General features: G+C 38.6%; 2 protein-coding genes and 1 pseudogene across 2 annotated transcripts in view; 2 read left to right on the top strand and 1 right to left on the bottom strand.

Moving 5' to 3' along the window:
- The window catches only part of PIK3C2G (phosphatidylinositol-4-phosphate 3-kinase catalytic subunit type 2 gamma), a 363,004-nt gene extending 357,107 nt beyond the window's left edge, over positions 1 to 5,897 (top strand). Inside the window, exon 33 of the transcript XR_009048372.1 lies at positions 5,864 to 5,897. The gene's annotated coding sequence lies outside the window, so the exon portion shown is untranslated. The remainder of the gene's footprint in view (positions 1 to 5,863) is intronic.
- On the top strand, positions 4,615 to 7,988 carry LOC130834009 (ADP-sugar pyrophosphatase-like; annotated as a pseudogene).
- A 1,389-nt stretch (positions 7,989 to 9,377) lies between these two features.
- Positions 9,378 to 12,587, bottom strand: part of PLCZ1 (phospholipase C zeta 1) — a 42,130-nt gene continuing 38,920 nt past the window's right edge. The window contains exons 11-12 of the mRNA XM_057701649.1: positions 10,237 to 10,386; positions 9,378 to 9,463 (exon numbers count right to left, since the gene is read on the bottom strand). Coding sequence (XP_057557632.1) covers positions 9,378 to 9,463; positions 10,237 to 10,386 — 236 coding nt within the window. The remainder of the gene's footprint in view (positions 9,464 to 10,236; positions 10,387 to 12,587) is intronic.

The following is a 12,587-nucleotide window of genomic DNA, read 5'->3' as shown; positions in this document are numbered from 1 at the left end:
CAGTGCAGGAGGGACCCAGGGTAGGAAGGAAAAGCAGGGCATACAGAGGACTCCAGGAGAGGAGACAGCCCTTTTTAGGTCACCGTAATCCAACATGGATCTCCAAGACATCCAAGAATTCTCAATTAAAATCTGTCCTTCCAGGTGCTTATGAAGGAGAACAAAGCACATTGCACTTAATGGCTTCTTAGCTTTATTTATAACTCTTAAATTTAGGCAGGTGGTATGTAAGTATTATGGATTGAATTGTGTCCTCAAAATTTATAAGTCCTAACCACCAGTAATCTCAAAACGTGGCTTTATTTGGAAATAGGGTCACTGAAGATGTAATTAGTTAAGATGAGGTCATACTAGAGCAGGGTGGACCCCTAAGCCAATATGACTGGTGTCCTTATAAAGAAGGAGGAAATTTGGACACAGACCCACACCCAGAGGGAACACCATATGAAAACATAAGGTAGAGACTGAAGTGACACATCTATAAGCCAAGGAACACCAGCAAACTACCCAAAGCTAGGAGAGATGCATGGAGCAGATTGTCAGAAGGAACCAGCCCTGCCAACCCCTGAATTTCAGACTTCTACCCTCCAGAACTGTGAGACAAAAGAATTTCTGTTTTAAGTCACCCAGTTTGTGGCACTCTGTTATGACAGCCCTAGCAAACTAATTTAACATTGAGTCTTCATTTGCTTTTCTTGTTCCAGCCCTGACAAATATCTGGTATACAGTTGATGCTCAATAAGCATTTGTAAATTAATGCCTGAACACATGACTGAATGACACAGCAGTGAACAAAGAAAAAAAACAAGGTTCCTAATCTCAACTCTCATTCATATCATGTTTTAAAGCTCTTTTAGCCTTTTTATACCTGTATTTTATTTGCTTTTTATAAGAAGTCTAATGAGATGGGGAAGGGAGGGATTATTACAGTTTTAGAGAGTAATAACATTCAAATGTCTCATAGCAGCATAAACCTTCCACTCCAATGAATTCCTGAATGGAATGTATACACACACACAGGGAGGGGGGAGATTTTTAAGTTAAGTGGATGTGAGGGACTGGAAGCCATTGGACGATCGGCCCGCTGTCAAACCCCCCTCCTCCATTCTCATCTTCAAAATCCCTGAGAAACTTGCACAGAAAACTAAGACATCTCAAAAAAGCACAGGCTAAAAAAAAACTGAGGATCACAGATATGACACGGCTACTGACATCAAACAATCTTAATTGTTTTGGGTAACAGACTCATTTCTAGCAATATGGTTGAAGGTCAGGACTTGATTCCCAGAGGAAATGGATTATTGAAGAGCTACCATGACTGACATATTTTCCAGGCCCAAAGTGAAGATTTAATAGCACATGGGAGAAATTCTAGTGACAAAAGCAATTGCCCAGCAACTTTAACCCTCATATTGTAACACAGGTGTCACAAACTGAAGATGCATTTTACTTCTTAGCACAGGTTCCTGTATGTTCTCAATACATTTTAGATAAACTGATTAAACCTAACGAACCCTTTCTCTTAAAAAAAAATACACAGAAGTTTCAGTGGACCAAGAGATACTGCTTAGACTTTAGGCTTTGGTAATCACAGGCCACATGGATTCATTAACCTTGGTAGTTTGTAATGGCTTAGATTGCACCAAATGACTGGTTTTTATCATTAAAGGGATGTAGCATTAAACCTTAGGCATTAATGAGTACAGGCCATGTAAGATTTAGTTCTATTTTAGAACAAAATAGACTATAAGAAAAAGATAACCCTTTTAAAATTTTCTTAAATAAGCTTTTTAAGCATTAGGTGATAAAAGAACATCGGCTGCTTTCTTTAATGGATTTCTCAGCCACATCTCAAAACAACTAGGCCAGAAATTTGAACAGTAGCTGAATTCAAAGTGTGCTACAAGCTCTAGTAAAGTTAGAGCTTAAAATTCTTAGCTCCAGAGACAGGTGTTCTTGCCTACTACATCAGCTTCCCCAAACTGTGTTCATGTGTGTGTGTGTCTGTTATTTTGAAGTGACTTTAGGGTGACAGCAATGGAGGAGATGAGACCAAACTTGAACTCATGTGTCATGTCCACAGCCTTCCATCACTGAAACAACACAGTCTCAAGGAGGCTCTGCATCTGATAATAAGAAACTCTAATTATTAGAGTTCAGAGATTCAAACCATGTCTCCAACCATAGAAGGGAAGTGGATTTTATTAATATTTAAATCAAAAAGAGTAGGGATTCTTTTTATAAAGAGGATATGCCCTCTTCCTAGGCTGAGGTCAAAAAATAACTGACTGAGATTATTAAATGCCCCCAAACCAGGAAAGCAATTTAAAGGTCTGTGCCCATCAGCCTCTGGCTCTTAAATTCTGATTTACCCCAGGAATCAAAAAGGAACTGGAATTTCTTACCATCAGAACAAAGGTAGTAGAAGAAGGAACATAAAGTAGAAGACGTCAAACTGAGTAGTAATGAGAACGATATTTCCTTGAAAGAAATACTGGGATCTTAAAACATAAGCTGGGCAGATATGAAGGTGAAATGAGATGCTAGGAGCCAGGAGAGAGAACTACAAAGTGAAAAAGGTGATTGACTCAAATCCAGTTTCTCTTGAAAAAGATGACAGGAAAGGGCAATACATTTCAGTTGTTACTAGTTCAGAAGGGAGGACTGGTACCTAAAAGAGTCAATCAGATAAAAAGAGGAAAGGCCTTGGAGAGCAAACATATGACATCCTGGAGAGAACTAAAATTAGAAAATTTTTAAAAGATGCCTTGTAAAGCAGCAGCATTTTTTAAGAACAACTAGGAAACCATCCCTAAAAAACTGACAGAGTGATTAAGTGATTAAGAAAATCTGGTCATATTTGAGAGGGAAACCCAGGAAGACAGGTGTAAAGGACTCCAAGAATTATTATGTGACTTTCAAAGGAATAGGATTATTGCCAAGAGGGCCTAGGGAAACATATTTAGAAAATCTCTGGAACTGGTACTCCTCTAAAGAAAAATGAAGCAAAGAGAGGACTTACTGAAGGGAAATCACATTAAGATGGTTACAGGTCAAGACTTGGTCTGGAGCAGATGTTGGTCTGAAAGGAAGATTTTCTTTTAGCTGGGACTATGCCACTCAAGAGGATCGAGATTGTCAAGACTTGTTTGAACAAGGAATGTGGAACAAACATGGAACTCGCTGATTTCATCTCTCTCAAGACAAAACTTTGAGAGTAGGAAGAAAAACAAATGCCTGGGCCAGAGGGCAAAGAGAAAGGAAAAGTAAAAAAGGCACTCAGGTTCAGGAAACAATATTATCCTTATGTGAGCTACAGACGTAAAGACACCAAAATATGAAGCTGAATAAAAAGTCATAAATCCAGCTCATACTATCCAAAAAGAATATGGAAACAATAAGCGGGGAAAAAATACCAAAAGCTTTCTTCATATTTTCAGAAAAAAGACTTTGAAGAAAATACTATTCAAGACTTGGGATGGTGCCGATGAACCCAGTGGCAGGGCAAGAATAAAGATGCAGATGCAGAGAACGGACTTGAGGACACAGCGGGGGTGGGGGTGGGGGGCAAGGGGAAGCTGGGACAAAGTGAGAGTGTAGCACTGACATTTATACACTACCAAATGTAAAATACATGGCTAGTGCATAGCACAGGTAGGTCAACTCCATGACGGGTGATGACTTATTAGGGGTGAGATAGGGAGGGTGGGAAGGAGTCGCGGGAGGGAGGGGAGATGGGGATATATCTATAAATACAGCTGATTCACTTTACTGTGCAGCAGAAACTGGCACAGTGGTGTAAAGCAATTATCCTCCAATAAAGAGCTTAAAAAAAAAAAGACGGGAAATTTGAACGATGAGATGTGAAAATGTTTTGAAGATCAGATGGCAAGAATATTAATTATCACTAGACTCTTATTGTTCACATACATCAACTGCAACTTCAGGTAAGGAATGTGCTGCCAGTGATCCTCCAGGTAAAGTAAATGAAGTGATGGGGGTGAAAAATATTCCCTAGGCCACAGGTGCCAACTGGAAGAGATCTCAGTGATCATGGCTGGACCAAGTTGGGCAAGTAGTATTAGATTATGCTTCAAAGTATAAAATAGTTATCCATGAGCTCATACTAATATAAATGACTGAATAAATAAGTAAATGGAAGGGGGGGTGAATCTCCCATGTAGAAGAATTCCAAACAATTTATGTACATATAGATATTCTGTCTTCTAGAAGGTAAAACATAACTACCCACTCTTTAGGTGTGGGCTGCACGTAGTGACTTCCTCGCAAAGAGTATGGCATGAAAAGCAAGGAGAACAGAACTTTACAAAGGAGAAACTCAACAAAATCTACTTCAATCGGGTAATAAAGGTCAATATCAACAGTGAAAAGTCACGCTGATAGAATGTACCTTTGATAAGATTTTATGAAAGTGGCACTCTACCTCTGAGGTCTTCCAAAGACTTGTAGCCTCAGTCTAATCACGAAAAGCATTATTCAGACCCAACTGAACTTCTACCAAATACGTGACTAGTAATTCTCAAAGCTGTCAAGTTCATCACAAACAAACAATGTCTGAGAAACTGTCACAAACCAAGAGGAGCCTCAGGAAACATGACTGGTAAATGTATGGAATCCTAGATGGGACCCTGGAACTGAAAACTGACACTAGGTAAAGACTACGGAAATTTGAATAAAATGTATGCACTTCAGTTAACAATAATGTATCAATATTGGTTCATTAATTGTAATAAAAGTATTATACTAATAGACTATGTTAATAATATTGGTGGGAATGACATCAGCAAAAATGATGAAGTAGGAAACTCCAAAGGGCCACCCTTTCAGAAAAATCAGCAAATAAACTGGTAAGTTTATTTGCTTACATTTAAGTCTAATATCCATTTTGAGCTAATTTTTGTATATTGTGTGACATAATTAACATTTATTTTTTTCCAGATTGCCTTGTGGATCAATACCCTTGGTTGTCATTTACTATAGACTTAAAGCAACACAACGTTTCTGAGCCTGTTTCACTAACAATAAAATGTAGGATTGCTGAAAGGATTTAGGTTAATTTCTGTTTAATATCAGACACATTAGGCACTACTAACATTACAGATATGTGACTACCATGTTAGAAAAGGGATTGTCCTGGGAGAAGAATAGGAATAGTGACTGAAAGTGTGAAAGTTAAATTGTATACAAATGGAAAGCAGACAGAGAGCACTGGTCCCTGAAAATGTGTAGGTTTTTAAAGAATTTAACACCAACTCCCACCACCACCATCACCACGTGCTCAGCTGGTGTGTAAGAATGCAAGACACACAGAAGACCAATCTCTCATAAACTCAAATTCCACTTTAATCTACCCCTTTGATGTTTTAAATGGAAATTTCTAGTGGCTGGTAAAAATAGCTTAGCTCTGAATACTACAGAGGGCTCAAACTTTATGGCCTAAGGATCCAGAATGCATCATAAAAATGCTTTGTTGGTACAAATATTTCCAGAGGGTTCTTACCTTGAAAGCAATGTAACTCAACAAATGTTCACTCACTACCCAAAAATATGGAATTTTAATAACTCCTGAACAATGGAATCCAGTTCATATATTCTCCCAATAAAATGTTTATTATTCAAGCCCATAAGGACTTCACTGAAAGTAAGTGATTCCATTTTCTCAGTCCTAATCCACAACATGAGCTTCTTGCCACTGTGGCTCCCAAATAACCTCTGAGATTCACATAAAGGTTTTGAGTGGCACCCATGGAGGTGCTATGTGGGGTGCATGTGTCTGCATCCCTGAGAAACACCATACGCTCCCCACCTACCCAAAATTAAAATATAGACTCCGTTTTTACAGCTACCGGGAGCTTCTCCACACTTCTTTATACGGCAACTTTACATCTCAGCAATCAGCATCAGTGCCCTCCCGTGGCCACCATCTCCCAAACAAAAGTCAGGGTAAGTCTGCATGTGTTCTATTTGAGGCTCTAAACAACCAGAAGCAGAAAAAAAGTAAAGGTCAAAATGAACACCATAATAAAACTTTCCTGTCACTGATCACTACAAGGTAATGAGTGTAACAGAAGGAAGGGTCTAGGTTTATGTTAATGCCTGCCAGCCGAAGACCACCAGAAACACACACAGTGGGTTGACTCCTCATTGCAATGAGGGAGACACACAAATGAAGAACCATGGGGTTTCTCAGTGAAAGGGTGTTGAAAAGAACTTACTATTAGATTTGGGCTTGTGTCAGATGATTTGGGAGAGGGTTCAAGGAAGTAGGTGAAGAATCTGACAGTCATTCATGTTTCCCAGGGACTGTTTGGCATGTTTGTGTTTGGACAATATTCATGCTTTTGTCAGGCGCTCTGTCCCGATTACAGACTGGTCTTGTTTTTCTCCTTATCCATCGTGGTCACAGAGTGGCCCTGTTGGGTGTTGATGTGAAATTGTCCAGGTTCAGCAGACGAACACGGTGGCCTGACTGTGAGGGTCAGACCAGCTCCTAGCAACACCAAGGCCTCCCTGATGGTGCAAAGTCACTTCCCAGCTGTCACTTTAATCAGTTGTGTGGAAACATAAACCAAGGAATGTAACCTAATCAAGAGATCATGGATGGCTTCCCTAAGGAACTGACATTTAAACTAAGAGTTTAAAAGTTAAAAGATCTTCTATTGCCACCACCCAGGGGTTCATTCTAGCTGTTTCTTCTGGTTTCTTCTGCTCCCCAATGCTGTTATTTTTCTACAAGTGAATTAGGCTTCGAAAGCGTGAGTCAAAGCTGGCTTCTTACACCATTCCCAACCTTCTCTAATGTGAGAACATCACTGGCTGTGGCGTTTCTATGGGTATCTGTTAAAAGTTCTTATGAGAAAATAATAATAATAATGGTACCAGTTCAATTTAAAGGGTAATGTGAATGATAAATAATGCACACAAAAATGGAAGCAAAGATGCTTAAAGACATTGTAAGATTATTGGACAGGAAATGAAATAATCTAATGTTTCCTTTCAAAATTGCATTTCCAGCGTAGTGTAGAATATTTTAAAAAAAGAAAGATTTTGTCTTCACAGTTAGTGAGCTGAGTTTGAGTGGTACCAGGAGAAAAATGAGAAAAGGAAATATCCTTTTTCCTTTCTTATTTCAAATCTTATTGGTATAAATGAGAAATAAGTTTTTCCTGCTGCAAGATTTAATGGAACTCTTTGGCAAAATTCACCTGATGAAAGCTTTTAAATCTCATAGATTCCAGATCTTCAAAAGGCTTTAGGAGTTTAGAGAAGGTTATAAGCCTTGGGTTAATGGGCTGAACATCCCACCTGCTATTAGGTTGAACAATAGATGATTTTAAAAAGATCCTCCTGAAATGGCTCAAGCTTGAAGAAACAACTTACAGGGGTCCTAGTGGTGAAGCAAGAACCTGGGAAACTGCAAAGCATACAACCAGATAAGGACAGTCAGCTGATGGGGTGGCGTTTACTCCAGTGCTGCAAAGAACACTTTGTTTACCAATGTCTCATTCCGGCAAAGCAGTTCCGACCACCAATGCGAGGCTACTGCCTAGAATTCCTCATGGGCCTCATCGATGACAATGAAAGCCCAGAATCAGCTGCTCTTTGGGAGCTTAAGGAAGAAACTGGCTATAAGGGTGACACTGCTGAATATTCTCCACCCGTATAAGGGTGACGTTGCTGAATATTCTCCACCCGTACATGTGGATCCAGGTTTGTTCAACTGTACCATGTTTATTGCAACAGTAACTACCGATGGAGATGATGCTGAAAACGTAAGGCCTAAGCCAAAGCCAGTAGTTGGAGAATTTGTAGAAGTAATTTCCTTACCAAAGAATGACCTGTTGAAGAGACGTGATGCTCTGGTAGCTGATGGACATCTGACAGTGGAGGCCAGAGTCTATTCCTACCCTCTGGCGCTGAAACATACAAACATGAAGCCATTTGAAGGGCCCTTCCTGAAGTTTTAAGGCCAAAGGGCCACGTTTTTGTAAATAGAACCACCAGGCCTCTTTCACTAAGACTTTGTATTTGACTTAGTTTTAATGGGGATTTGAAATTAGCTTTTTCATAAAATAAAAGCAATATAAATAAATAAGATCCTTCTGTAATCTAGCAAAATAGAAGCATTCCTCTGAGAACTGGCTGTGTATTCCTCCTGGGAAGATTGTACCCTGATTTTAAATCCAGAAAGCCCCTGAGGGAGGACCTGAATGATTGCACTGAGTAATCTGGGACATCTGACTCATTATGGGTTGGGTATTTGAATTCCCAGTGGCATTTTTATTTTAAATATTTAATTATGAGGCTAAACCATAATAATAGTAAAACATGGTAGATGGGATTTTTTTGTATTTTTCTGGCTATCAAGTGATAATGCATTAGTGAACAAAGTCACTTTTGTTATTTTAGTTATAAATTCAGGTTTAATTTCAACAGGTACCTATGGGGCCCCTAAGTTGTCAAAAATTGCACTGGGTGATTTCACCTCACTACCATGCAACAACGTGGTGGAATAAGTATTAATATGCCTGCTTTTTTCTTTTTTTTTTTTGAAAAACAGTTAATAATGAACCATCTTCTTCTACATATGACATTTAGTAAAGCAAAGTCCTGCTGCTGGTGAGAAGCGCAGCATATGAAATATGCCCAGGAATCTCACCTCTGACCAAGAGACAATCTTCAATGTACATTTAGTGCAGATTCAGAAACACTGCAAATTCATTCAGAGATCCAAGCATGTAAGTCCCCATAGTAGATCTCTTTTATAGACATGGAGTCTGGAGGCAGTTTGAATGCAAATCAAAATCATATGCACTCATAAAAATGTCTGCATAATTACAGGGGACCCAATTCAGTGCACAACATCTGAGAACTAGTCTGAGAAGGCAGGGGCTTATTGCCCTCCAGGATTTAAAAGGGAACCAACCAACTAGGAATCGAATTCCTTTCCACTACAATACGCAGCAGTGAGTGTCTATAAGTTAAAACACTCTTAGATTTCATATTTCTTTTATACTGCCAAATATTTGCCAGCCTATCTTATACCATCAGACATATTTTAGCAGCTTGTAAATTCTACTAATTAAACATGATACAAGCAAGTTGAAAGAACAGCCTCAGCAACAGAGGGGCAGGAAAAACTGGCTGACAAGAATGCTACACCGAGTCGGGGCCCTGGGAAGTTTCTGTTTTGTTTCTACTGTTCTGTTTTGCATATTTAAAAGTGAATTGGCTCAATATAGCAAAATAATTATTTTGCTTTCTGTTAGGGAAAAAAAAAGGAAAAAGATATGGACACTCATTTTGACTGTTTTATTGCAATGTATAGCTAACGCTATGTCCGGTACCATTAGTTGCTATCTGACGTACCAAACATAAATAAACAGGGAAGCAGGCTCAAGACTCTCACCCATTTTGGAAAACAGAGGAACACGACGGTAACCTGCAAAAGGAATCACATCTGATTAGCACAATAAAAACAAATTCATCAGCAGTGGCCACAGTAGTGCTCCTGAGAAAGAATACACTAAGCACATATAAAAGCTAGGACTATGTAGTTGGAGTCCATCATGGATATTAATTTTCCCCCAAAACAAAATATTTGAAGTTTCTATCACGACTTCCTACTAAACACCACACAGCTCACGCTTCTCCTCCCTCAAAGTGCAGCGTCTCCAAAATGTAGCCACCACCCTTCTGCTTCAGAAAGCCTGTTTCCTAGGTACATCTCAGATGGTGCTAGAAAAGTAAACCTAAGGATAGAACTGGGAGCACAGTGTAAATCACCCCGGAAAGGTGACTGCAAGGCAGCCCTGGAAATAGTCAAGAAAAGAGAGTCTTGGGCCCCCAGTCTCTCCTCGGGTGGGAAGAAGGAGTCACTCCTTTTCCCTTCTGTGCGGTTCGCATCCTTCATCCCTTCACGGTAGTCGTGCCTACTCTTAACTGAAACAAGAGAGCTCTGATTCATGTAAAGAAACTGTCATACAAGCCAAGTTTATCTAATTAGTCTTCCCAGAAATCCCACTCCCCAACCCCACCTTCTGTATCAGGACACATTTCTGTAATTCCACTGGGAGGAAATATGTGTCAATACATAAATTTTCCTTTACATCTGACTGTCATGGAGAGAGCCATTTGGTATATCAAAGTGTGCATTTGGTAAACTCAAATTATATATAAACGTTAGCACAATCGTTTTACTTTTAGGAATATTACCTTTGTTCATGCATAGAACTGGTAAAGTATATTGCCCAAGAAATTCATTTCCAGCTATTAAACCTTGATTTTCAACAACAAAACGTATCAATGCCAATTCTGGCACCTGAATAATAAATGTGAATGTTTCATTCCATCTTGGACTAAAAGCTGAAACATAAAGGAAGAGATAGAATCAAAAAAAAAAAAAATCAAACACTGTCGCTAGCGAAAAATGCATAGTATCTGTTCTTTAAAATTCTTATTTTCAACTCTTTAATAGTAATAATAAAAGCTTGAGGTCTAGAGCACTTAATATTTTTAACACACCCAATGAGAAAGGAAAAATAATGACAATAATAATACTTATTAGGTGTCTACCATTGCTGGGCAATATTCTAAAACTTTAGGTAGATAATCTCCTTTAATCCTCACAACAACTCTATCAGGACTATATCTATCCACAGTTACAGGTGGGAAAACTGAGCCACAAAGATGTTTCATAACCTCCTAAGGGTTTCATATTAAGTGGTAGGGCAGGAAGTCAAACAAATGGAGTCTGATTTCAGAAGGGAAACATTTAACTATTATACAATATGACTGTTGTGTTCCAGTATTTTGTCAAGAAAGAAATTGAGACATGAGGAAGTTAAATAACAGCATTTTTCTAGATAAGGTCCTATTATGGGAAGAGCTCTATAGACAGTTGTTGGATGAGAGCTTGCTAATGTTTGCTGTAAAGTCAGCTCTTGATTCTTCTTTTGACCAAATTCTCATTTTAAAAACTAAAGTTGATGAGTAATTTATGTCCCTAGCAAATTAGATTATCCCAAACACTCTCTTGCCAAACAAGAAATCCAAATCATATCACAATGTGACCCAAATCAGACAAAAATTAAGCATAATTTAATGGAATTAAGAAATTCACATCCAGATCAAATATATACTCTTAGTAAAAACTCAAAGTTCAGAGAAAAATACCTACACCTACTACCTCAATAGATTTGTCCTTTGAGTTACATTTCAGTAAGTATTGAAGCATTTGTGACTATATCTATGTGTTCTATAGTGCATGTGTGATCACAAGAGCACATTTACTAGGAAGTAATCCAGAATGCAGTCTATACTTGTGGTTAGGATTCGGTGATTTCACTGCCCTGGCCCAGGTTCAATCCCTGGTTGGGGAACTAAGATCCTGCAAGACTTGCAGCATGGCCAAAAAAAAAAAAAAAGAGAAAGAAAAAGAAATTCCTTTTTCCTCAATCTCTACAAAAAATTCTACTTATTCACCAAGAACCATCTTCAAATTTGCCCCTTCCATACAATTATCTGTACTTCCTTTAAAGCACTAATGACTTTTTCATAACAGTTTTACTTGTATCTCATATTTCATACTGAACTGTAAACTATCTACAATAGAATTAGTTGGGACATTTTAAGAATGCAGTTAATAAACAGAGATCTTAGAACCAGGCTTTTAACATAACGTGCTCAGTAACGTCAGATGAACCAAACTAAATTTCTGTAGGGATGTTCCCATAAAACCCAGCAATGCAATCAAATTTCTAATGGGAGCTAGAATCATAGTATTATATGAGGGTGAGTCAAAAATTATCCACCTCTGGCTGTAGATTTATTTATTTAATAATTTATTTAAATTAACTTTTAGAAAAGACAAATACATCATTTTTCAACATAATCTCCTTGCTTTTCAATACACTTTGTCCATCTGTCAACAAGCTTTCATATTGCCTTATTAAAAAATGTTTTAGGCTGAGCTGTGAGCCACGAATGCACTGCTGTCTTCACTTCATCAGAAATGAATCTTCGTCCTTGTAGGGCAGCTTTCAGGGGACCAAACAGGTGAAAGTCCAATGGAGCAAGATCAGAACTATAGGGAGGATGCTTTAACACCACAAAATGAAGTTTTTGCAGCATGTTAACAGTGTGGGCAGAAGTGTGCAGACATGCACACCCTCACACCACAGAAGATGAATCTGCACACTGCTCTTCTTTTGTGCAAATCACAAGTGGGGCATCCATTTTTGCTCACACCACAGTTACAAATGAACTGATGTAACACGTTCACACCTGCACAGCAGTGACTGGGAAGACAGTAGCCTTGAACAGAAAGTGCTGATAAGACAGTACGGCCAACAAAACTTTTCATGTAACCGCAGTGTGGATAATTTTTGACACCCTCATATAAGGGGTGCACTGAATAAATTAATGTTTTGTGCATTTGTCATGAAGAGTCAAGTAAGGGGATGGAGAGAACAAGGGATAGGTTATTAGAAGCTTCCTGATATTAGCAGTTACCATTTCTTGACTCTGCCATTTCAACTCTAAGGGGTGCCAAACAAGGCAGTAAG

Source organism: Hippopotamus amphibius, chromosome 12, assembly GCF_030028045.1.
Source record: "Hippopotamus amphibius kiboko isolate mHipAmp2 chromosome 12, mHipAmp2.hap2, whole genome shotgun sequence".
In the NCBI taxonomy this organism is placed as follows: domain Eukaryota; kingdom Metazoa; phylum Chordata; class Mammalia; order Artiodactyla; family Hippopotamidae; genus Hippopotamus; species Hippopotamus amphibius.
This window is presented reverse-complemented; position numbering and strand designations above follow the sequence as displayed.